The following is a 27,145-nucleotide window of genomic DNA, read 5'->3' as shown; positions in this document are numbered from 1 at the left end:
TAGTAAGTAATATTTTGAAGACATTCACCATATATTCAAAGGCAGTACATGACAAGGGCAAGTGTACTGGGACTGAAGTAACAGAAACGGCTATTGAGTTAGGATACTACCTGCTGATATAAGTAAATAGAAATATAATAGCAAGTCTGTTTTTCCTGCCCCTCCCTCAGTTTTTAAAATAAAAAAACAAGAGAAGTGCCCGAGTGGCTCAGGCTGTTGAGCATCTGACTCCCGATTTTGGGTCAGGTATTGATCCCAGAATTGTGGGATCGAGCCCTACGCTGGGCTCTGCGCTAGGCATAAAGCCTGCTTAAGATTCTCTCTCTTCCCCTCTGCCCGCCCCCTACTCAAAAATAAACTCTCAAAAATAAGCAAACGTTTAAAAAAATATATGTGTAAGATTAGTGGAAGAAAAAAAATAAACAGGAAAAATAATTATATCTCATGAAAATATATTAGTATATCGGAATTAAGTATAAATCTCTAAATAATCTAAAAAAGAAAAAACTACCTAGGATAATCATATTATTCAGTTCCTGCCCAACCAAATTTCTATTTGTCACAGACTTGTATCTTTCCTGCTCTCAACCCTTCTCCACAATCAACTTTGAGGCAAATCATACAACTATATATAATGGGGAGAGACCAGAAGTCCCTCTAAGTCAGAATGCCTTAATATATATAAATGTCCATTTCTATAGAATTAGGTATTTTCACATAATTTGGCTTGTGATGACAAACAGAAGTGAGAGTCTCATATCTAAATGTCAGAGGAAATGACCTCCAAATTTTTTAAATGGCTGTTATGTCTTTTTTTTTTTTTAATGTTTATTTAATTTTGAGAGAGTGAGACACAGAATCTGAAACAGGCTCCAGGCTCTGAGCTGTCAGCACAGAGCCCAATGCGGGGCTGGAACTCACGAACCATGAGAACATGACCTGAGCTGAAGCCGGACAATTAACCGACTGAGCCACCCAGGTGCCCCGGCTGTCATAGGTCTGAATTACGAAGTTGTATAAGGTCACTCGAGAAAAAAGGGAAAACCTGTGGAGTTCTCTAAACGGAAAGTTTAAGGTGAAGCTGAAAGACAGAGGGGAGGGGAGGGGAGGGGAGAGAATAAAAAGAAAATTCTGAACTTCATTAAACTCTCACAAAAACCCCATCAGACTCCAAAGCTGTTTAAAGCTGCAGCTTTACTGTCTTCCAGGAGGCACAATACAAAACCACATTTACAACACATTAATGTCAGCATTTTTATACTCTTGATCGTTCCCTAGGGGCTCTGAGAATGTCAGACTCCCTTTATGCTGATCTTATGGATGAGAATACTGAGGTATAGGAAGGTCAGGCAACGATTCTAAGATAGCGCAATCCTGGGGGTAAGGTCAGAGGAAGAGTGTAAAACTCAGCAAGTTTGCCCAGGCCCCATATTCTTTCCACAATCTGCAATGGTTACGACAGTGAAATCATTCTATCAAAGTTTCAGAACACTCCTTCAAGGAGAGAGGATGAACTAAATTTTAGAAGAGAAAGAAAAACCTACTTTAACAGTAATAGTTAAAAGAATGCTTATATGGCAGAAAATGATCTTTAAAGTATGCACAGACAATACAAATGTCGCCACTAACAACATTTGAAGAAGTGACACCAGCAGTTATCTGATACATGGATGAAAATGCCCATTACAAAAGACTTCACACAGATACACACGTACAAGTAGAAATTAATGGAGAATCTTACCCCAGTTGCCTGTAGATGCTGCCTGAATTCATCCATAGTTGTGTTTGAGATGCTCATATCCCGAAACATTCCTTCCAGTTTTGATGTGAACTGACATCCGCATTCAGTCTGTGGAAGAAAAACACAAATATGCACAAATAAACCATGGATGTTTCTATCAGCAAATGTGCAAAGAAATAAATTAACCATGGAGTTTTCTATGAGCGAACGTACAAAGAAATTCTTCCACGTTACTGACATCCTTTCTAAACCTTTCCAATAGTTGCTCTATGCCTGTGGGCACCCAACTTTAGCGGATTTAGAACAGTGTATTTAAGAATAACCCACGAATAAAATGCAGGCTCCCAGACTCTTTCGGAGATTCCAATACACCTCATCAAAGGTAGGGACCAGTACTCTACGTTTTTAACAGGCACCCCAGGCGATACGAGTACAGGTGGTCTATGAACCGCACTTTGTGAAAATGAAACTACACAGTGATACTCTTCTTAGTACTTCCCTTGCACTAATCCTCCCCCAAATCTCCATGAATGTATCCTGCCACACCAAGAGAAATTTCAGCACACTCTGAATGTCTCAGAACCTAAGCAAATCTAAGTGCAATCTGCTGTAAAACATCTAGCTTTATTAATTTATAGAAATATTTTAGGGGCGCCTGGGTGGCGCAGTCGGTTGAGCGTCCGACTTCAGCCAGGTCACGATCTCGCGGTCCGTGAGTGCGAGCCCCGCGTCGGGCTCTGGGCTGATGGCTCGGAGCCTGGAGCCTGTTTCCGATTCTGTGTCTCCCTCTCTCTCTGCCCCTCCCCCGTTCATGCTCTGTCTCTCTCTGTCCCAAAAATAAATAAACGTTGAAAAAAAAAATTTGAAAAAAAGAAAAAAAAAAAAAAAAGAAACATTTTACATCAACTAAACATTTTCTAACTGCATGTTGGCGTTCAATCACATAACAAACATTAGTTAGGTGCACATCATTCCAGTTTATGTATACACCTTACCTTTAACTTAGATATCATATTTTTTTCAGAGTCATCAGAAACACTTTTATTTGTGAGAAGTCTCCTTGCCAAGTGTTGTTTATAATAACGTTCAAATACATCTTTTTCTTGCATAAACCTAAAAAGGACCATTGCCTTATCCAATATTGTTTCTACTTCCTGTTCTGTTAGCTGCAAAATCAATTAAAAGACCATTTAGTAATTATAAATTTTAGTTCTACAAAAATCGCACCACAGTTCATCTGCAGTTATAAGACTGATAACAAATGTAGGCTGGGTGAGAGATGTCAGAAGGAGGGACCCAGCTGGAGAATGTGCCTCCTCCTTCAGAGCAGCCCCATTCTTAAGTCCTCATCTAGTGTAGCTCAGTTCAGGGGCCAGGGCAGTTCTTTCCCCTCCCTAGAGGGCTACCACTGAATGCAGCAATGAGGTGATAATGGCTGCAGTAAAGGATGACTGAGAACAAATGAAATGAAATTCTCATCACAAAAAAGAATATTACAATGCTTTTCCATAGTATTTAGGCAGAGATTTATATGGGCAAAAGACAGGTATTTTGATGCAAGCTCATTCAAAATCTCAACTGTGCAGGCAGAAGGGGAAGAATAATTGGCTGTAGCTCAAAAACTAAAAAGGCCCCTGCCCTCATCTTTTAAGTAAGGGTAAGATGCTATTATAGCCAATTAAGCATATATTTAAAAAATATGGAAGACGAAACGCTCTTTCCTATGGTGATCTTCCTCTTGTCTGTTCTTCCGTTATAGCTGCTTGGAAAACCTGCATTTACTGCTTTTCCCTTTTGCCTCACAAATTCTAAGAAGAAGTTAAAAAGACCAATGTATGGGTGACAACAATATGCTTAATATAATAAGCATATATAATTATATATAATATAATAAGCCTGATATATAATAAAGGCTCGCAAACTACTTTCTGATAGCTATTCTAATCTACTCCTTCAAATTCTAGGCATCCAAGAGTTGTTGGATACACAACACCCAGGACAAGGTGACAACAGCAACATCCCAAGCTATGAATAGTGCGGTCTTCTAGTCGCCTCTCATCTCTACAGCACATCTAAGCCTAATAGTCTATAAAGATTGTTTAACAACTGTGACTGTGTAGTTGCTTGGTTTTGGTATAAATTATACATCAAGTGAAATGTCAAAGGACTTTGGACCATTTCAAATACCTTAAGCAATCCTTCTCAAAGATCACAGCACACATTTAAGCACAGCAAAGGGCTAGACTTAATTTTATGTCTACAGAATTCCCTAATTTTCTATTTTGTAGTTCCTAATTTTGTATACAATTTTAAATCTAGAAATAAAATTTCATGTGTTTTCAAATGCATTAATACTTACCCCTTTGACTCCCTTTTTCAGCTTATCATCAATAAATAATGAGAGGTATTCAGGGGACCTGGAGTTGAGGTTGAGAAAATACTCAAAGTCACCCGCAATAGTTTGTTTAAAGAGCCGGTCATTATTGAACGATTCCTGGAGGAAGCGATCAAACCTACTCTTCAGATCCAGTAATCCCTTCCAAATAAAAACAAAGAAATCAGGATACATCATAATAATTTTTTTCTATAAACAAGACGCATACGATCAGGTATGTGTGCCTTAAGTTTGCGGGCTACAAATGTGTGCACTCAGTGTTAAACTTACAGGTTCCATATTATTATTTTCAAGCCTAGATCTAAGCCTGTATTCAAAATGTCAGCCATGAGGGAGCAGCCTGTTTGCTATTCACGTATCACTCTACCAAAGACGTCTAAGAGCTTCTGCACCACTTCTCCTCATCCTTCCCTGTCCTGACTGAATGGATACAGCCCAAGAAAATCAGCTTTAAAAATGCACAAAAAAAAGCTGGTTATTTATACTGAAACATGAAAAACCTGAGGCATAATTTATTCACAGTATTGCTTAAAAGAAAACATTTTAGAACAAAAAGGAATTTAATGGAGAAGTTATTTTTTCTAATACCCGGAGTGTGAACACTGAAGCATAGGAAAAGTAGTAACTTTCATTCTTGAGACCATGTAAATAAGATCTTCAACAAGCAGGTTAATTAATAAATGAAAAGCAGCCGCTGAGTTCGGTTCCCAGATATAAATATACACACTTTGCAGAATTCTAAACTATTTAGGAGAAGTAGACATACTTTTCCACTGGGACAATGAAGGTAAAAAAACACGTAATACATACAGCTTAGTAAAAGTGGCCTTTCTTTTTTAATTTTTTTTTTTAATGTTTATTTATTTTTTTGACAGAAAGAGAGAGCATGAGCAGGGGACGGGCAGAGAGAGAGGGAGACACAGAATCCGAAGCAGGCTCCAGGCTCTGAGCTGTCAGCACAGAGCCCAACACGGGGCTTGAACTCATGGATTGTGAGATCATGACCTGAGCCGAAGTCAGACGCTCAACCGACTGTGCCACCCAGGTGCACCAGTAAAAGTGACCTTTCTATTAGCAGGTGTCAAGTTACTACAAACATACAGAGATTCTGCTGTATTCACTCACCTGGATATAGTCAACAGGATTCTTTCCTTCTCCTTCCTCAGAAACAAGGGCTTTACCCTGCTCCCTCAAATAGGAACTCATACACTCACACATTGTTTTCAAGCCATTTGGCACGCGACTAAATAACTTGTACATGCAAGCGAGGTCTGCAATCAGAAAGAACATAAAAATCGGCTACATTAAAGATTAAGGGAAAAAATGTGAATCTCTGTTCATTCTGATTTGTGAAACTTAAAGAAGCTTATCACTACTACTCGCTGACCATGCGAAAAATTACTAGAAAACATCCAGCAAAATAGACAAAAGGAAAAAAAAATTAGGCTGGCTAATGGTTATTATTGCAATTTATGAAATACAGCTTTCAGATAAGATGCTTTGAGAGCATTAATAAGATGTCTCAGCAAATTTCAGTTTACGTGGAATATGCCTATACAGTGTAATAAGAAAGCCACAAAAAAAAACTGTAATTTTGAGTTCCTATACAATCCTAATCTAGAACCCAATCATATACTATGAAATGTCTATCAAAAGGATAACTTTAAGGATAACTATGGATTAATTAGTCAACATAATAAGAACCAATGAAAAGTCTTACAGATATTTTTAGGTATGTCTATCTCAAAGTTCAAACAATAACATGATAAAATAAAATAAAACAAAACAAAACAAAATAAAATAAACTATACTAGGATTTATTTCATTACACACCATGGTAAAGTGTATATGATATTTATGATATTTATAGTTTTATATGTTCCTATTCCTTAGTATTTTCCTCAAAACAATCCCTAACATTTTCCAGGGGATGTCCTAGGCCAATACTTGTATTTTAAAACTTGATGTCTCGCTATATTGTTTTTATTTAGAATGAAAGTTCTGGACTCTGTCCATTTTGTATATCATTTTTCACAAGATCAAAATGTGGAGGTAGGGGCGCCTGGGTGGCTCAGTCTTGGTTAAGTGCCCAACTTTGGCTCAGGTCATGATCTCACGGCTATTGAGTTCAAGCCACACATCAGGCTCAGTGCTGACAGCTCAGAGTCTGGAGCCTGCTTCGGATTCTGTGTCTCGCTTTCTCTCTGCCCCTCCCCTGCTCGTGCTCTCTCAAAAATAAATAAACATTAAAAAAAATTTTTTTTAATGTGGAGGTAAAATGCTTTGTTTCCCGTATGTCTGGGGTTTCTCTGAAACTTACTGGGAGACTCTAAGTGTAAGGACTGTACAATAATATAAAAAAAGTTTTATCATCAAGAACTTTTGAAATGGAAGTTAGAATAGCAGCCTCTAGATCGGGGGCTGGGAAATTTTTTTCTGGAAAGTGCCAGACAGTAAATATTTTATAGACTTGTGGGCCATATGGTCTCTCTTGCAACTACTTCAGTTCTGCCACTGTAACAAGAAAGAAGCCACATATAACACATAAATAAATGGGCATGACTGTGTTGCCATAAAACTTTATTTATGGACACTGATATCTAAAAATTTATGTAGTTTTCATAAGCAATAAAACGTTATTTTTCTTTTGATGGGGGGGGGCCTCTAATCAAACTGCTGGTGGGCCAAGCTTGACAGACAGGCTATAATTTAGATCCTAATACTGAAGATTTTCGTATTTGAGAAATACTTAGAAGCAAATTTTAGAAAAAAAGGGCTTCTAAAATTTGTTTCAGAGACTTTCAAAATCAAGTTTTATTAAACACTAAGTTTTCAGCAATAATACACGTCCAAAGTCATCTCCACACAGCAAATCTTACAGTTTCTCACATTTGGCATAAACTACATCCAAATTTCCCATGTTAAAAACAGGTATTAAAAATGCAACAGTTGGGGCGCCTGGGTGGCTCAGTCAGTTGAGCGTCTGACTTTGGCTCAGGTCATGATCTCACGGTTTGTGAGTTCAAGCCCCACGTTGGGCTCTGTGCTGACAACTCAGAGCCTGGAGCCTGCTTTGGATTCTGTCTCTCTCTCTCTGCCCCTCCCCCAACTAGTGCTCGGTCTCTCAAAAATAAATAAATGTAAAAAAAAATTTTTTTAATTAAAAAATAAAAACGCACAGTAATTTATGGAGATTTACTATAATAAATTTGGCATATCAAACCCATCTCTAACAAAATGGTTCTCAACTTATCTATTTTGTTCCTCTGTTGTTACAGTTTTGCTCAATTATATGTTGCATATTTAACTGTATGGAAATTAATACAATTTCATTGTATTGAATTCACCATATATAAATGTATGGTGTAGTGGGTAATGTGAAAGAGAAAATTAAAAATACTTGGGCATTCAAAAATCAAACGTTTTTGTACAAACTTAGTAAAATGAAGTGCTATTTGAATTTAAATTTCATAGAGCTATCTGCATCTAATAGCCAATCCAATTCAGCCTCCATTCATGGTCAGAAAGCTGTTTCACTTTCTGATTTATGAGACGCTTGGCTTCATAACGGTTAAGTTGTGCCTCTGACATATTCTTGACTTACTGTTCCAGAGCAGGGCCTAACACAATGAAGACATTTTGCAATTAGGTTCCTAGTGGGAAGCTGAAAAAATTGAAGCCAGCGTTTTAAAATTTAATTTACAATCACAGATAGCTGTTTACTTGCTAAAAACATTAAGTACTAGAGAACTATGGTTAGTATTCTGCTATTTCTTCATTTATGTACTTATTAAGCACTTGCCATGTTGTCAGGCATACTTAAAGCCTTTAACACAAGTCTCTATGCAGATTTCAGAGATACTGTAATTTAGGTATGCCCAACAACCTCTCCATCAAACACTTCCTAAGCTCTACTCTCCAGCCAATTTAATTCACCCTCTCCCACCTTCCCCCAGGGTAGACAAGAAAACACTAACTCTGGATGAGCATTTAGATCAGGGTTTGTCGAACTATAGCCCCTGAACCAAATACAGCCCACTGTCCATTTTTGTGCATCTCGTGAACTAAAAATGGTTTCTACATTTTTAAGTGGTTGGAAAAAAAAAAAAATCAGTGTTTCATAGGAACACAGTCAAGTTAATCCATTTGTGTTATTGTCTATGCCTACTTTCTCACTATTACAACAGAGAGGAGGAGTTTACTGTATGGGCCTTTTTTTTTTTTTTTTAATTTTTTTTCAATGTTTTTATTTATTTTTTTGGGACAGAGAGAGACAGAGCATGAACGGGGGAGGGGCAGAGAGAGAGGGAGACACAGAATCGGAAACAGGCTCCAGGCTCTGAGCCATCAGCCCAGAGCCTGACGCGGGGCTCGAACTCCCGGACCGCGAGATCGTGACCTGGCTGAAGTCGGACGCCCAACCGACTGCGCCACCCAGGCGCCCCTGTATGGGCCTTTTACAAAAAAGTTTGCCAGCCTTTGACTTAGACTTTAGACATCCAGGGATAGCTTAGTTTAGAAAACATGACACACATAATTTAAAAATGATTTTTTTTTTTTGGCTTTTACAAAAGGTTTACCAGAAGCATCTTTTCTCTGGTTTAATAAAAACAAATTTACATACAACTTTCAGAAAGAAATATATAGAAATATAAGCATCTCAAAACAGAAAGCAAGAATTACACTTGAGGGCAGCACAGAAAACAACTACCTTTCCTACCATCTTAACTTTTCTCTCCTCTTATATCTACCTCTTTTTTAAGTGATTCACTTAAATATTGTTTTCATTCCCTGCAAGCTTACAACCTTGAGGCAGCATGTGTTTCTTTTGTAATAAGTAAGCTGGCTAAAATACTGCTAAGAGATCATCTAAGAAACAGGAAAATACCAAGAGTACCATGTTTATTTTTTTTAATGTTTACTTTTGAGAGAGAGGGCAAGCGAGTGCAAGTGGGGGAGGGGCAGAGAGGGAGACACAGATTCTGAAGCAGGCTCCAGGCTCTGAGCTGTCAGTACAGTACAGAGCCCAACGCGGGGCTTGAACTCACAGACCACAAGATCAAGACCTGAGCTGAAGTCGGACGTTTAACCGACTGAGCCACCCAGGCACCCCTATTTTTTAACAGCATATTAGTGATTCCTAAAGTCATAGTTTTGTTTTTTTTTTTTTAATTAATTTTTTTTTCAACGTTTATTTATTTTTGGGACAGAGAGAGACAGAGCATGAACGGGGGAGGGGCAGAGAGAGAGGGAGACACAGAATCAGAAACAGGCTCCAGGCTCTGAGCCATCAGCCCAGAGCCCGACGCGGGGCTCGAACTCACGGACCGCGAGATCGTGACCTGGCTGAAGTCGGACGCTTAACCGACTGCGCCACCCAGGCGCCCCCTAAAGTCATAGTTTTAAGTAAAACTTCAGAAATTAAGAATAAGGACAACATGACTGTTATTCTTTTATTTATGATTTCTCATAAGGTACTTATCATAAAATATTGTTTTCAGGAAAAAAAGGGTAGAGGCACCTGGGTGGCTCAGTTGGTTGAACGTCTGACTTCAGCTCAGGTCATGATCTCGTGGTCCATGAGTTCGAGCCCCGCGATGGGCCCTGTGCTGACAGCTCAGAGCCTGCTTCAGATTCTTTACTTCCCTCTCTCTCTGCCCGCCCCCCGCCCCCCACTCCTGCTCTGTCTCTGTCTCTCAAAAATGAATAAACATTTAAAAAATTTGGAAAAAAAAAAAGGGGGTAAATAGCCAACAAGAATAAATGCTACAGTTATCTCAAAACTGTGCTTTCACTTTTATGCAATTTTCCTTTCTCTGAAGTCTGTAACTCTGGAGTTCTCAAAACCAGTCTACTAATTTATCTAAAATGTCACATGAAAGACACATTAATTTTTGCATTTTCAACACCCTTATCACAACTAACTCCCAAAGGAAAGCCTATACAAATTTTATGATTGGAATGTCAGATTTTAAAAGAATCACAAAAACGAGAGAGTACACGGCAATGAAGACAGTACAACTCCCTTGTATATAAAAAGGACAGTAACAGAGGACCTCATTGGTCTCACCAATAACACAGACTTCTGGGTTAAGAAAAACACAAAAAACGAGGGAGAGTAAGATGAAAGAGAGGGAAAAAAAGCCATTTAATTAAAAGAGGCACCGAAAATCCACATTAATAAGTGTAGAGCTTTCCTGTTAAATCCTATCAAAGTAACAGCAGTTGATACATTAATGACACACACAACTTGAAAACTGACATTCATAATCTATTTTCATTATAGTAAAATAAAAAAAAATTACTAAGATCCTGGTAGAACTATAAACATTTAATTATTTTTCAATTGCTGATACTTACCTTCTGTCTTTCCATTTTTCAGCATATGTACTAGCCCAGAATTCTCCATTTCTACTATAGTTTTCATGTGCTTGGAAATGAGTTCCCTCTCAACCACCTTTACTATTGGCTCTTCGGTTGATTTGTCAAGGCAGTGCATCACCCGTTCTATTTCTTCATTAATTCTAGCTTCTACTTTCTTTATATATACTGAAGCACTGTTTTCTGCTAAAAATTTCTGGCTTTCCATCTGCAAATAAGAAATATGACTTTTTTGTTTTTAAATGTAGAACCAAAATGCGTTTCTGCTTTTAAGTGGGTATCTACAATCTAAATATCATTAGCACTATTAACATTTTATGTAGTTTCTTATCACACATACTCACATGGCTGAATTACATCCTTTAAAGCACTGATTACAGAAGAAAAATCAATACATTATCCTTAATCAGTGTTTTCAAACTTTGCCAATATACCTCCAATAACAGAAAAAGTGAGCAAATGCTAGTAAGGGTCAAAAGTACAGAACGGAGCATCTGACCCCAAGTCAGAGTAGGAAATTCTTCTTTGATTTGTTTTAATGTGTATAAATTATGCCTATAAGGATTTTTCATGTTTATCATACAGTTTTGCTCACACACTGCTAGTTACTAAAGTCCAACTGCCACCCACTCCCAGTCTCAAAGGAGTGTGTGTATTATGTACGTGTGTGTGCGCGCATGTGTCTATAAACTTATGATTGAGAAACAGAGCTTTTATGTAACTCTTAATCTTGTCTGCTAACACCAGCCTTACCGAAGTTCCACTAAATTATAAATGTTAACCCAGGTGATTTTAACCTATTTGATAGGAGGATTAACAAACACATCTAAGAATCACAAATCAGAAAACATGCTGATATAAACCACGTATAAAATTCAGTAACACGTTCCACTTTTTGACAACAAGTAGTTTTAATCCTTGAAAACAATCAAGTTTCTAAGAATAGACATTAACACACCAAATGAAACTCCAGGTAAGACCATCTTTCCACTCACTGTTAACAACAGTATGTACTATGTATATACATACATGCATACACATTACTGCAGCACATCTGGGAATCTTGATGATTAATCTTCTCTTGGTATATCGACAATGTAACGAAGGGAATTAAAACGAATGCACAGGTCAAAAATATCTAGAATGAGTTGCTGCATTCTTAGAAAATAGAAATTGTTTCCTACATTATGAAATTAATAGCTCATAAAGCACACTCCAGGCTCACCAGTGCAGGCCACAAACATCTTCTTGATGGGCTACACACTAACCTAACAAACAAACAAACAAACAAACAAACAAACAAAGGCAGCAAGCCTATTCTTTATGTGTAAAGGACGCCAAAATTCACCATGTTCCATCTTTGTATACATCTAATGGCTCCTATGAATGACCTACTGAACTATTAAGAACTATTGTAACTTTGTATTCATTTATTTTTTAAAAAGCCTCCTACTGAAGTAAAAACTTTCGGTTAGTATTCAGCCAGGTCTGTTTTAACAACAGACTTAAAGCTCCTACTAGCAATGAGGTTTTCAGGAGGATGCATGGTTATCACGATCTTATAAATACGCCTTCCATTTTGTAACTTCATTACAAACTAGTACTAGTTTAACTTCACTTTTAGCAATTCAGTTGGTTTTGGGTGGTATATACTGCTGCAAGTTTCTATCAATTATACTTATGACCTCTAATTTCCTCATCAATAGTTTTTAAGATATAGATATACAGATATATAGATACATATATGTGTGTGTGTGTGTGTGTGCGCGCGCGCGCGCCATGAGATCATGTGTATTTCTATACTTATTTTACCAGTAACTTATATTCACAAAAGACTGAATAATGGGACTTCATTAGTGATGCACTGCCTGTGAATTTATGGTAAATAATTTGCAACATATAAACATAATAAAATATTAAGGTTATGTCTAAGTTTGTATGTTTCATTACACATAATTTAAAAAATCGTGTGTCTGAGTCCACACTCTTCAATTTTTCTTTAATGGGTTCCTTCCCTGGAACGTGAGAATGGGGAGTAGGTGGGGAGTAAGTGCACTAAAGGGTATTTTTTGTACCCTCTTTCCCAAAAGGGCCTCAGTAGAAAAAGGTCAAATATTCAAATCAGTAACTGTACTCAGTAACTTTGAGGACATCTTCAAAGAGCATTTATTTAGATCTTCACTGATTACCTGAAAAAATTCTGCAGACATTTCCAAAAAAGGAGCTTCAAAATCTTCTTCATAGACGGATCGTCCTTCGAGACCTAAAATCATTAACATCTGGCAAGCATTTCTTATTGCGCCCCTGTCAAAAGAAGTTAAACCACTTGATCACCAAGTTCCATTAAATATTCATGTAAAAAAACTTAACAGAACTTGTTAGAAAGACTTTGAGAACATGTTTTAAATCAAAGTGACCCGTCTCCCATAAGCAACTTATTATACGTAAGGATGCAGAGTCATTTTAATTGGAAAGCATATCTTGCCTGTACAGCTACTGATCTCAGGTTGTTCTCACATTGTTATAACCTTAAAATCTGCAAGAAAACAGGTCTAAAATGTCTAAATATTCCTGTTGATGTAAAAATACAGAATATAAAAAGACTATGAGAAAGCAGGCAGGAGAAGTTACTTGACACGGGCATAACACACAGCTACTCACAGGCATTATAATTTTTTTGTACCGAATGGCTTCCGGGCAATTCTGATCAAGCACCCGAGCCGAAATAAAAAGAACTTTACAAGTCTTCCTCTAATAGCTTCTCTGAATACAGAGAAATAGAGAACGCAATCTTGTATGTTTCAAGCCACTCTTAACTGCAGTGTAACAAAAACTGGGCTGCAATCATGTAAGAAAGGGGGAGGGAATGTGACTTAACAGAAGGAGTACAGTATTTCTTAGTCATTGTAGACTATGTTCAACATTTTTCTTCAAATATGTTAAGAATGAAAGCTAGAGAGCCTTTTAAAGATAAAGACAAAGAGAAGAAACAAAAAAGTTATCACACAGCAAAAAAGAACCAAATGCCAGCGTGAAAAAAAATAAATGAAAAATAAAAAGAGAAGACTAATGGCTGATTTGCTTTTTTAAAAGTAAATTAAATAGAAGCTTAGGGTGGACTCTTCTAAAAATAGATATGTGCTTTAAGTTAAAATCTAGGTAACTTCGTTAATTGTGAAAAGATTTTTGAGGATTTTCACAATGTGCCGGACAATAAAACTTTTATTTCAATAGGATTACGAGAGCACATTGGTTCCCAAGACACAACCACTAAAAAACTAAATACTGAAGTAGAAAGAGATGATTATACCGATCTACAACTTCTCCTTTCCGCTCTCTTGCGATCATGTCCAATAGTGTTTGTCGTAGATGATCCCTAATACACCCATAACGTACAACTTGATCTCGAAAAATAATTAATCCCAAATTGTAGACATTCTCCACATTATTTTGTTGTACATATACACGGTCCTGCAGTTGAAACAAAATAACAGAAACACTGAGCACAACTCTTGCAAACATAAAAATAATCACCGTGAGCTACAATAATACAGGACCTAAAATTATAAAAGCGGTCCATTTTTTAGGTGAGAAACATTTCACACTATCTTAAGCAACACAGAATTTTCTAGCACCTCCCAACTTACATAAAAGTTGGTCTTTACAATTTACAAACAATTGGTTATATAGAGTTGGTCGCCCATTTCACCTTAAGCAAAAAGGGGGTGGGGGAAGAAGGCACCAGCCGCAGGGAGAATCAGGTAAGCAGAAAGCAGGGGAGAAAGGGAGGCAGCAAGGTAGGCACATGCACATCTCCCTTTCTCTCCAAAGCCATACCATGCCCAAACATGGTTCTTCCTTTCTTAAATACCATACTTGAAGATCATATTCTCTGAAGAGCCAAAAGAAATACCGATCCATGTAACTGAAGTTGACTGCTTACTGGTAAATATTAAAAGGCTCTAATGCTTATAATACAGCAGCATTAAGTATTACATAATTAAAACGCTTCTAGTTACCGTCCTTTCAAACAGATTACTTGCAGTCCTCTTAAAGTTCTTGCCAACTTGATTACAAGTGTCTCACTCTATAGAGCACATACAATCCAGAATTATTGGCTATAGAAGTCCTATTTTGTGCATTATTTGAAAATCCACATTTACACCAAAACACACCGGAATACTGTTTTAATTCACAAAGGATTAACAAGAGAATTCCTTTCTGTTCTTAACCAGGATCTCTCTGGGCTTTGGTGAGTCTCTGAAGAACTAAAAATTGTAAAATTACTGTGTGTTTGCTGGTACATAAGTATTTTAGAAATGGAGCCCATAGCGTTCACCAGGTTCTTAAAGGCATTTGCAATCCAAAACCAGTTAAGAACCACTGAAAACTGTGATCCTGGAACTTTTAAAAGGCACACTATCACTGCAAGCAACACCAAACAAAGCTACCAGGTGAACATTAACAGAAGCTGGACCACTATCAGTGATGCAACTAAAATGGCACTGACCACATCCTATCCTCCCGACAGTTTTAACTCAATTCTCCAGGAGTAGCACTCTCTTCATGTGACCGCACTCCTCCGACCTTATTTCATTCAGCTCCCCCAAAGGTACACACCTAATGGCTACAAGGAAAGCCACTCTTTGATTAGTATCTTCGCCGCTCACATTTCTACATTCCATACCATCTCAGCACAAGCTCACGTTTTCAAAACTGTGCACCCAAGTTAGTACGTCCAAAATTTTCACTGATGACTCTCCAGTAAATTCTTTCTTTCCTTTTTTTTTTTTTTTTTTAAACAGGCTTGGACCTTTTTTCCCTTGTATAAAACTATGTGGTGCCCACAGCTGGAGCCTGGGTCCTCTGCATGGAGACTCTGGTGTGAGTCTTTCCAAGATGTCAGTGAATTCCTGACAGGGAATTGGTGAACACAGTCTTTCCAGACATCAGGGGTGAGGCAGCTGTAGGTCTTGGAAATGGATCAAATGTGGCCTTGGCAGAGCTGCCCAGGGTGGCAGTGCAGCCCCTAGCTGAGGGGCAGCAGTCGTCAATACGAGCCACCATCAGTAGCTTCTTGGGCACAGGGGCTGAGACAATGGCAGCGCCTCTGGAGGCAGGGATGAAGAGCCACGGTGGCCGGTCATCTTGCACGCAACAGTGTGGGGCTTGTTGATCTTGTTCCCCCCAGGAACCCTGCCACACAGAGACACTAGAAAAGCTTGGCCAGGATGATGACCCCAAGGATGGCAGTGGCTACCTCCCTGGAGGACTTAACACCCGGACCAACGTGTCCGATGATAATCTCGGATGGCAACGAACGCCTTGAACCTGGCCTGCGGGCCAGCGCAGGTCTGCTGCTGCACAGGTATTATCTTCAAAACCTCATTCTTAAGGGATGCTCCCAGGAAAAAGTCAGTGACCTTGGATTCTTTGATGGGCAGGGAAGAGCGCGAGATCTCCTCCAGGGACTTCACCTTCACGTCCTTGATCAGGTGGCTCGGCTTGGTGATGGGGATCCGCTCCCTGTTTTCCGCCTTGCCTCTGCGAGCTCCATGGCCCCGGCCTCACCCCAACCACCAACCACCGTCGTGACCCCAAGCCCCCCCCCCCCCCCCCCCGATGGCACTGCCAAAGCCAACGAGGGAGACTCTGTGGCCTCCTAATCCAGGGCCACGGGCCCTCTGGCAGCACCAGTGTCTTCTCTCATTTGGTGTTTTCTTTCTCTGGTAGATACTTTTTAATGTTACTTAAAAACATTTTTTTAACATTTTATTCTGAGAGAGAGAGAGAGAGAGAGAGCGCGCGCACACACACACACACACACTCGTTGAGCAGGGGAGGGGAAGAGAGGGAGGGAGACATAGAATCCGAATCAGACTCCAAGCTCTGAGATGTCAGCACAGAGCCTGACGCGGGGCCTGAACCCGGGACCTTGAAATCAATGTCCTGAGCCGAAGTCGGACTCTCAACTGACTGAGCCCTGCAGGTGTCCCATCTCTCTGGGAGATTCTTAAACTTCACACTTCCATCTCAAGATCTTAAATTCTGAGTGTCTCCTGACTGCACCCTTCCTCCCTTCTGACGGCCTTGTTTTGTAGGTACTGAAGCCACTCTCTACTCCCCTGCAGGCTTAGTCCTCTCCTACTATCATCCTGACTTTGGCTTACTTTTCTGCATAAAATGAGACACATTCGGGGTGCCTGGTGGCTCAGTTGGCTGAGCATCCGAACATGGCTCAGGTCATGATCTCACAATTCATGAGTTCGAGTCCCTGTGTCGTGCTCTCTGCTGTCAGCACGACTGCTGCTTCGGATCCTCTGTCCCCTTCCCTTGCCTCCCCCCACTCTCTCTCTCAAAAATAAACATTAATAAAATAAAACAAGATACATTCAATAAAAACAGTCATAAATCTAAAAATTTTTAAAACAAGAATCCTCTTTATTATCAAAATATTCTATCACATAAGTTATTTATAAATTTGATGTTTATATAGTTTTGCATAATACCATATACAGAATCACTCTCACCCTATGGGATCAAAACCAATAACTGGCTGCTTAATTGCAGACAGGTGGTAAAAGAAAAACAAGCGTACACACACGTCTGCATCTTAAAATTTTTAATTTAAAACATAATACATGTTCATAGAGATTTCAAGACTTTTGTCTTTGAACACGAATCCTGTGATTAGAGTTCAGTGTTACCTTTCTTACACACACCCTCACCTAATACACTTTTCTACTTTGTTTCATTAAGACGGAGCATGAACTAGAGACATTTGTGAAGCAATATGAATGTCAAAACAGTCCTTCTAGAGTTCTACAATCCCCACTCCAGTCTTTTAAATTACCCACACTTAATTCGAACCAATGTTTAGTGATTAGCCTTTGTCAAGTCTTTCTAAAACATCCAATCTGTTTACCAAGAAATTCTACTGCTTCTAACACCATTTTATTGGTTTCCACCATATTAAATTATGTAATAACAGGTACAAGTGGCATAAACAGGTTTGAAAATGAATGCAAAAAACTCTCAGTGAACACAAAGCTCGACTGGTGAGAGCAAAATAGAGAAGATATACTAAAAGTAGTGAAATAGCAGTGAGAGAGTTTTTACTCAGGCTGTTTTACAGTGAGAATAGAAAACACTGGTAATTGTGGCAAGCACAGGAAGTTCCAACTCTACTTCAAGCCCAAGGGACTTGTAGGGTGTGTGGGGGTCATATATGTATATACCATATATGATGTATATATGACATTAACAAGTTTAACTTCTTTGAGAAATCAAATGTTCTTAATTAAGAGAAATGTCTAGAGAATCAGGTCAGATTTTATCGTTTTTGGCAAAAGGCGCAATACCAGTAAGAATTATAAAACAAAAGGCACATACAGCATAATCTTCAGAATAAATTAGAGTGGAGTTTTTTCAGAGTGAAATTTTTTAATGTTCCCCTTTTTTTGGCTTTACTGCAGTATAATTTGCATGCCATAAAATTTACCTATTTTAAGAGTACCCTTCACAGTAATTTACAGTAAATTTCTATAGTTGTCTAACCATTGCCACAATCTAGTTCTAGACTATTTCCATCACCCAAAAAAGTCCCTTAAGCCCGTTTGTAGTCAATCCCACTTTCAGCACACCTGCTTTCTCTTTCTACAGATTTCCTTTTCAGGTCATTTAAATGTAACTGAATTATATATAATCTTTTGTATCTGATTTTTCACTAAGCATAAAGTTGCTAAGGTTCATTAATGATATAACATTTATCAGTATTTCATTCCTTTGTAGTGCTGAATAGTACTTCATTGTATGGATATGCCACATTTAGTTTATTTTACCAGCTGATGGATATTTTGGGTTCTTTCCAGTTTTTGTCTACTATGAGTAATGTTGCTAGGCACGTTTGGGTACAATCCTTTGGTGGATACATGCTTTCATTCTGCTTGGACCAGATTTCTAGAAGTGGAAGTGCTGGATCCTATGGAAATTGCTAAACTGTTGTCTAAAGTGGACTTATCAGTTACAGCAGATTTTTAAATGGAAAAATACTAGATGTGGAGTTAGGAATTTTTCATATGAGCTCTGGCTGTATCACTATTAACCAGCTGGGTGACCCTGAGTAAGTCATTTATCCACTCTGGTTCTGGGTAACACAAAAGGTTGGTAAAGATAATCTCAAACTCTAATATGATTTCTTATGAAGCTTTACTCTCTGATCAAAAGTTAACATATATGAAGGACCAAAACAGACTTCAATATTACTTATTCCCTTTCTATTTGTTACCAGTATCCCTGGCCTGGGTTTTCTTCTTCTCATTCCCACGCACAGTGATGTGGGTGAATCAATAACCTTATGGCCTATAATGCCATCTAGCTCAAGTCCTCTGAGAAAAGCCAAAAGCCAAAAAAAAAAAAAAAAAAGTCAGGTGCAGCTGATGGAATTCTCCAGGTATACGCTGTATGGGGAGAAACAATGCTTCAGTAAAGGAAGCCAGGTATGATGGGAACACATGGTTAGAGTGTTTGAGGGTACGCAACATTTAAGTCCATGGAAGATGAGTGGAGACAAAAGAAATACAGATGTTAGTGTTAAGACCTCAAAGTTTGTCTTTTAATGTGAGACTGTCAAGGTGTATATGATGATTATAATTAAATGACATATAATATTAAAACCTGTCAACCCCAAAATTTGATTATCGATAACAGAGCTAATAAATGGAGAAGAGAAAACCCACAAAATTGAGTGTGGCTGTTTAAATCAGTAATACTAAAGAGTCATTTATATTAAATGTTTGGTATGTATGATTAATTACCATCAATCAAAATTAAGAGTGATGCATACATACACTCAAGTGTTTATAATAAGTGTACATGTTAAATGGAAATGCATGCACACGTTCACAAACTTATGATCTGTGCATAATATATATTAAAGTACTTGGTAAATAAACATGCTGAATCTTGTTTACTGCTTACTAGTACTATCTGAAGGAATTCAGGCTGTGGGTACATAATAGCATTTTCCTAACAGATTCTAACAGGAATGTCTCTGTTAAAAAAATTAGTGCCTGGGGGGCCCCTGGCAGGATCAGTTAATGGAACATGCAACTCTTGACCTCAGGGCCGTATACATTGGGTATACAGATTACTTTAAAAAAAACAAACAAACAGTTTTTTTAATTAATTAAGTGGCTAGATTTATGCAATATAATATTAATGCAGCTCTAATTGTTTAAATCACTGTAGGACTTTCATTTTGTATATGTTTCTATGTGAATATTTAAAAATCCCATGTTTCTATGTGAATATTTAAAAATCCCACCCCTAGTTAACCTCTAACTAAAAGAATACAACCTCAAAGTAAGGACAGATATAAACTCATACCAAAAATGAAAAAAAAAATGTTTAAAAAAACCTAAAACTATTATTTTCATAATCTCAGGCTTTTTGACCAAAATATAGTTTGTATGAGTTCACAATTAGGCATTGATCTATTGAGGAAAGCTAAGTAGAGATAGAAAGTTGGTGGCTGCTTCCATTCGCCTTTTTAAGCCAAAACAGTGTTTTAAATATAAAATGTTCTAAAAAACATGTTTGAAAGCTTAATGTCTGAGTCAAACATTACATTTACTAAAGGGATATGAGCTTCAACACCACAGAGATAAATTACATTTTAAATCTTTATTTATGGTTCTGTCTCAGAGGTTGCTATTTTTGGCCAAGCAAATCTACAACCAGCAAGACTCTTCACAAGCTAGATGAACCCAAGGGTGAGGAGGAGGAAATAATGATGGGACCATCTCTTTGTCTTTCGTTTTATAGACCTGGGAAAAAGCCAGACTGCTTTTCCATCTGACTTCAACTGCAACACAACACCTACCTCACAATGCTATCGCACTTGTTTCCATGTCTAGTCTTGAAAGAATAGCTTTTGGAAGGCCAAGTTCCCTGCCAAGAACAACTATAAAACCTAGATCAGAAATTAAAAAGTACTGGGGCACCCGGGTGGCTCTGTCGGTTAAGCATCGGACTCTTGAATTCAGCTCAGGTCATGATTTCCTGGTCTGTGAGATCGAGCCCCATGTGGGGCTCTTCACTGACAGTGCAGAGCCTGCTTGCGAGGCTCTCTGCCCCTCCCCCACTCGCACGTGCTCTCTCAAAATAAATAAACTTAAAAAAACAAACAACTGATAATGAAGTTAAAAAAATAACATTAACTCTTACTAGTTAATTTACTTGCAAGAAGTAGTTCAAGTATCTTTAACCAGCTGAACATTTTTTTGTTTATTTTTTTAAAAACAGGAGGATGAGGAATATAAACAGGTTTAAAAATCTTTACAAATAGTAAATATTTGTCCTGCTCATAAACTAGAGATAAACCCTAAAAAGTTTAACTTATTAAAAAAAAAAAAAAAAAAGTAAATGACTCTGTAACAAGTAGCTATTGTCTGTTAGAACATGCTTGAACCTGCTTTCCCAAGCTTAATCACTAGGCAATCTTCTATCAACAAGCAATAAATATAAGTGTTTTCAAATAGGGTTCATTTTCAAGCCATGAAATAAATACAAGAAGACTTAACACTATGAAAACAGAAACAGAAAATTAAAAAGCAAAACAAAACCCAGAAAAATAACAAAAAGTTTCTAGTGCAGAGTTATAGTTAAAAAAAAAAAAAAAAAAAAAAAAGTCTAATTACAGCAAATTTTACAGAACTGTCCCAATATTTTCCGCAATGCTGGTGTCTGACTATACTGCTGAAAGGGCACTAGTAAGAGATGATATAGTAAATTGCAGACAAATTAACATTTCTGGACTTAACAATGTTACTGCGTAAAGTACATGGAAAAAAGCACAGAATACGGTTGGCTTGAAAATTTAGCTCCATGACTAAATCAAAGTCATAGTTTCCACCACTGTAAAATTAGTTCAAAATCTCTCATGGCTGTCACAGTTTTAAAAAATATATATAGTTTTAAGGAATTTTATTTAAAAATAACATTTGGGGCTCAGTTAAGTGTCCTGAGTCTTGACTTCGACTCAGACCATGATCTTGCAGTTCATGGGATCAAGCCCCACATCAGGCTCTGTGCTGGGCATGAAGCCTGCCTGAGATTCTCAATCTCTCTCTCTCTCTCTCTCTCTCTCTCTCTCTCTCTCTCTCTGCCCCTCCTCCACTTGTGTACACACTTGCTCTCTCTCTCTCAAAAAAATAATACATATGATATATATATTATATATATAACTTCCATTTATTTTAAGAATTGTATCCTAGTCAATCCAACAAATCAAAACCCTAGTCAAGTTTCTCTAAAGCTGTGTTAATTGTACCAAATCATAAAATAAACACAATGTTCCCGATTCTAAATTTTGACAATCTTAACAGTGTGGGAGAAAAAAGCATCAACACTAGAAAACAGTCCCTATTAGAACCATACGAGTAATCACCCTCAAGGTCTTGGAACAATGAGATTATAAGACTTTCGGAAAGAAGACCTGTATCAGAGTAGCAACATAATTCAGTGGTTAAGAACTCAGATTTAAGGGGTGCCTGGGGCTCAGTCAGTTAAGTGGCCGACTCTTGATTTCAGCTCAGGTCGGGATCTTGCGGTTCATGGGACCAAGCCCTGCAATGGGCTGTCAGCAAAAAGCCTGCTTGGGATTCGTGCTCTCCCTCTCTCTCTCTCTCTCTCTCTCTCTGCCCCTCCCTCAACACGTTCTCTCTCTCCCTTTCTCTAAAGATAAACAAATAAACTTAAAAAGAAAAAAAGAGCTCAGATTTAAGAACCAGATGGGTTATTTCATTCCTATCACAGCTATTTACTAGGTGTGACTTTAACATCTTCATAGTAACATCTACCTTAAAATGCTATTTCACTTCCACTTCTAATATTGAAAGAAAGGCTTTTACAAAACCAATTCCTCTGGCAAGAACAACTATAAAAACTGTATGAAAATAAAAAGCTACACCCCCTCACACCCATCAAAACAGCTACTATTAGAACACAAAACAGGGGCGCCTGGGTGGCGCAGTCGGTTGAGCGTCCGACTTCAGCCAGGTCACGATCTCGCGGTCCGTGAGTTCGAGCCCCGCGTCGGGCTCTGGGCTGATGGCTCAGAGCCTGGAGCCTGTTTCCGATTCTGTGTCTCCCTCTCTCTCTGCCCCTCCCCCGTTCATGCTCTGTCTCTCTCTGTCCCAAAAATAAATAAACGTTGAAAAAAAAAATTAAAAAAAAAAAAAAAAAAAGAACACAAAACAAAAAACAGAAAATAACAAGTGCTGACAAGTATGTGAAGAAATCGGAACACTTGAGCATTGCTGGTGGGAATGTAAAATGGTGCCATCGCTATGGTAAACAATATGGAGGTTACTCAAAAATTAAAAATGGATGCCACATGATCTAGCAATTCCACCATCCAGGTATATTCTTAAAATAACTGAGAATAGGGTCTTAGTGAAATATTTGTATACCCATGTTCATAGAAGCAGTATTCAAAATAGCCAAAAGATGAAAACAACCCAAGTGTTCACTGACAAATGAATGGATAAGCAAAATGGGGTACACACATGCAACAGAATATTATTCAGCCTTAAGAAGGAAGGGAATTTGCGGGGAGCCTGGCTGGCTCACTCGGTTGGGCATCCGACTTCTCAGGTCATGATCTCGCGGTCCGTGAGTTTGAGCCCCGCATCGGGCTCTGTGCTGGCAGCTCGGAGCCTGGAGCCTGCTTCGGATTCTGTGTCTCCCTCTCTCTCTGCCCCTCCCCCGCTCACACTCTGTCTCTCAAAAATGAGTATGTGTAAACAAAAAAAAGTTAAAAAAAAAAAAAGGGAAGGGAATTCTGAGACACGCTACAACCGAGATGAACCCTGAGTCACAAAAAGACAGACACTCTGATTCCATTTATATGAGGTACCTAGAGTGGTCAAGTTCATATAAACAGAAAGTACAATGACGGTGCAAAGGTTCAAAGGAGAGTGGAAAGGGGAGTTACTGTTTAACAGGTACAGAATTTTAGTTTTGCAAGATGAAAAGTTCTGGAGGTGATGGAGGTGATGGGTGCACATCAGTATGAACATACTTAGTATCACCCAACTGTACACTTAAAGTTGATGAAGACAGGGGCGCCTGGGTGGCACAGTCGGTTAAGCGTCCGACTTCAGCCAGGTCACGATCTCGCGGTCCGTGAGTTCGAGCCCCGCATCAGGCTCTGGGCTGATGGCTCGGAGCCTGGAGCCTGTTTCCGATTCTGTGTCTCCCTCTCTCTCTGCCCCTCCCCCGTTCATGCTCTGTCTCTCTCTGTCCCAAAAATAAATAAAAAACGTTGAAAAAAAAAAAAAGTTGATGAAGATAATAAATTGTACGTTATGTGCATTTTATAACAATTTAAACAAAGAAACACCAACTGTTTAAAAGCATCAAAGAACAACAAAGGCAACCTGGATTTGTGGGGCCAAGATTCGGGACAAAAGGCAAGTACACTGACAGGAGGCCGACATTCGCCTTCAATCATTTGTTTTATTTGGAGGACTGGAAATGGGAGGCTAAGAAGAATGTCACAGGTAGGCTGGCTATCAAGCAGCTAGGACTTATGAAGCCAAAGTCTGCAAAGGAAAGAAATGCAAAGAAGAACCAGAAATTCCGCAAGTAATTTTCATCAAGACATTTCCTGACCTACTACCTAAGCGCGGGCAAGACACCAATACACTAGAGACAAAGCAGCCCTGGGAGGCTACAGAGTGCAACAGACACCACGGGTAGACCTGCAGGGGTGAGGAGACAGAAGATGGAATTGAAGGCACAGTAACATGAAGAGCAAACTGGTAAACACCTCAGGCTTCTAGACCCCAGCCAGCTATTCCCTACGAGCAAAGAGATGCCCTGGAATAAAGACAAACTCAAACAGAGGAACCTTAACAAAGCCTAAAGTCAGCTCCAACTAGACCATGGTAATCTGCCCATGCTGTACCTGCCTGCCAGAACTACATGTCCTTTGAAGAAAGATACCACCACCCAGTGCCTCCCCAATTTTTTATATACAATGTTAGAAAAATTACCAGGCCTGTCCCACACACCAAAACAAACACCCCAGGATTAAATATCTAAAAGCCAAGGGGGAAAAAAACTCCAGGAAGTCAAAGTATTCTGAAATTCTTACCCAGGAAGTGGTTTAAAATATACACATACGTAAGGTAACTGTAAGTCGGGAATCTATGTTATAATCTCTAAAGTAGCCACTACAATAATAATAAAGGAATACATAAATAACAGCTAATGGGGAAAGGGTATGGATAATAAAACATACTTGATTCACACAAAAAAGGCAAGCAAGCTGGGAAAATCAATAAAGAACAGGTGAGACAAATAGAAAAAAAACCAACATAATGGCAAATTTAACCCCAAATATGTTAATAATTATATAAACATAAATAAACCATATGCTTCCATTTAAAAACAAAGATTATCAGATGGGGTTAAAAAGCGTGTTACTGTATGGTGTTCACAAGTGACACACCTTAAATACAAGGACACAAAAGCGTGAGAAGGAAAGAAAGCTGCCATACAAACATAAACTGAAAGAAAGCTCATAGAACAATACTAGACAAAGTAGACTTTAAGGCAAGAAGTATTACAGGGAATAAAGAAGGATATTTCATAAAAAGAGTCTTTTCAACAGGAAGATAAAATAGCCCTAAATTTTTATTTTATAGCAAAACCTCAAAATACATAAACTAAAAGAAGAAAAAGACAAATCCATAATCAAATCTAAAATTTTAACATTTCTCAGTAGCTAATAGGACAGACAACAATATTTAGTAAAGACGTGGAAAATCTGAACATGGTTAATAAATTTGACCAGATATTTATGCACTTTACTGAACAACTACAGTTTAAAAACTGTAATTAATGTAAATTTAAAACTTCTCTTCGGGGAGCACCTGAGTGGCTCAGTCAGCGGAGCGTCTGACTTCGGCCCAGGTGATGATGTCGGGCTCTGTGCTGACAGCTCAGAGCCTGGAGCCTGCTTTAGATTCTGTGTCTCCCTCTTTATCTCTGCCCCTCTCCAAAATAAAAAAAAAATAAATAATAATTAAACAAAAAACCACACACATTTTAAAACTTCTCTTCAGGGTGCCTGGGTGGCTGAGTTGGTTGAACATCTGAATTCCGCTCAGGTCATGATCTCACAGTTTGTGGGTTCAAGCCCCGCGTCGGGCTCTGTGCTGACAGCTCAGAGCCTGGAACCTGCTTTGGATTCTGTGTCTCCCTCTCTCTCTCTGTCCCTCTTCCACTCACACACACTCTCTCTCTCTCTCAAAAATAAACATTAAAAAACAAAACTTTAAAAACTTCTCTTCAAAGACATCATAAAGAGAGAAAAGGCAAGCCCAGAGTGGAAGACAATATCTTATAAAACATATATCTACAAAGAACTTTTATCCAGGATCCATAAAAGGCTCCTACAAGTGACTAAAAAGCAAACAAAAATCCTAGAAAACTCACATTAAAGAAAAATGGATAAAAAAAGGCTTGTGCACTTTTATTTACATTATATATCAACAAAAATGTCAAAAAAAATTAGAAGAGAAAAATCAGATAGTACACTGTAGGGCTAGTGTACTACCAAGTGGATGAAATAACCACTAGGGTATCTAATATTTTGGGTGAGTTTCTAAGTATTCTAGTATTTCTGGTTTTAAGTAACTTCTGATGACAATTAGGAATCTTAAGATCATACACCAAGTTACTTCTTCAAGGAGAATTTTAGTATCAGGTGCAAACAAAAAAATGAGAAAAGAAACACAGAATACTATTCTACTATGCTTCAACAGCTTACACTGGGGGCGCCTGGGTGGCTCAGTCAGTTAAGCATCCGACTTCAGCTCAGGTCATGATCTCAGGGTTCCTGAGTTTGAGCCCCCTGTCAGGCTCTGTGCTGACAGCTCAAAGCCTGGAGCCTGCTTCAGATTCTGTGTCTCCCTCTCTCTCTGCCCCTCTCCCGCTCACATTCTCTCTCTCTCTCTCTCTCTCTCCCCAAAATAAACAAACTTTAAGACAAAAAATTAAAAAAAAAAAAGCTTACGCTTAGATCACGGAAAAAGTCACTATTCTTCGATTAGGTTTAGGGAACCAGGGTTATCTGCCCAAATGGAGGTCCACAGCATACAACTGCCCAATGACAGAACTTGGAAAAAGGAACCACAATTGTTTAGAGCAATGCTTAATACATAATACACACTTGCTGCATACTTGGTGAACGAATGAATTTATCCTCATAAGCACAAAGGTGAATGAATGTTAGCTCAACCCTGGGTAAATAATCATAAATTCTGTTAAGCAGAGTTAACATACATAATTTTACACTGAGGTAGTACACACAAGGGGTAAAGACCATGGGCTTTTGACTCAAAAAAGACCTGGATTCACAATTCCAGTAACATAGTTAACTGTGTGATCTTGGCAGGTTAGTTAATCTCTCTAACTTCGGTTTCTTCATTCGTGAATTGGACAGTATAATAACACCTGGAAGGTCAGGTATTTAAAACATTTAGCACAGGGAGACAGCCATGTAGTAAATAGTATGTATTACATATTCAGAAAAATATTTTTACTTTTTTATAATT

General features: G+C 38.4%; 1 protein-coding gene and 1 pseudogene across 3 annotated transcripts in view; both read right to left on the bottom strand.

Moving 5' to 3' along the window:
• Positions 1-27,145, bottom strand: part of CUL3 (cullin 3) — a 96,952-nt gene that overhangs the window by 18,916 nt on the left and 50,891 nt on the right. For all 3 annotated transcript variants that reach the window (XM_047870383.1, XM_047870384.1, XM_047870385.1), the window contains 7 exons: positions 13,828-13,988; positions 12,707-12,821; positions 10,497-10,725; positions 5,262-5,407; positions 4,101-4,277; positions 2,737-2,907; positions 1,742-1,849 (listed from right to left, as the gene is read on the bottom strand). In XM_047870383.1, coding sequence (XP_047726339.1) covers positions 1,742-1,849; positions 2,737-2,907; positions 4,101-4,277; positions 5,262-5,407; positions 10,497-10,725; positions 12,707-12,821; positions 13,828-13,988 — 1,107 coding nt within the window. The remainder of the gene's footprint in view (positions 1-1,741; positions 1,850-2,736; positions 2,908-4,100; positions 4,278-5,261; positions 5,408-10,496; positions 10,726-12,706; positions 12,822-13,827; positions 13,989-27,145) is intronic.
• On the bottom strand, positions 15,351-16,227 carry LOC125172393 (40S ribosomal protein S2-like; annotated as a pseudogene).

The sequence above is a fragment of the Prionailurus viverrinus genome, chromosome C1 (genome assembly GCF_022837055.1).
Source record: "Prionailurus viverrinus isolate Anna chromosome C1, UM_Priviv_1.0, whole genome shotgun sequence".
Lineage (NCBI taxonomy): Eukaryota > Metazoa > Chordata > Mammalia > Carnivora > Felidae > Prionailurus > Prionailurus viverrinus.
This window is presented reverse-complemented; position numbering and strand designations above follow the sequence as displayed.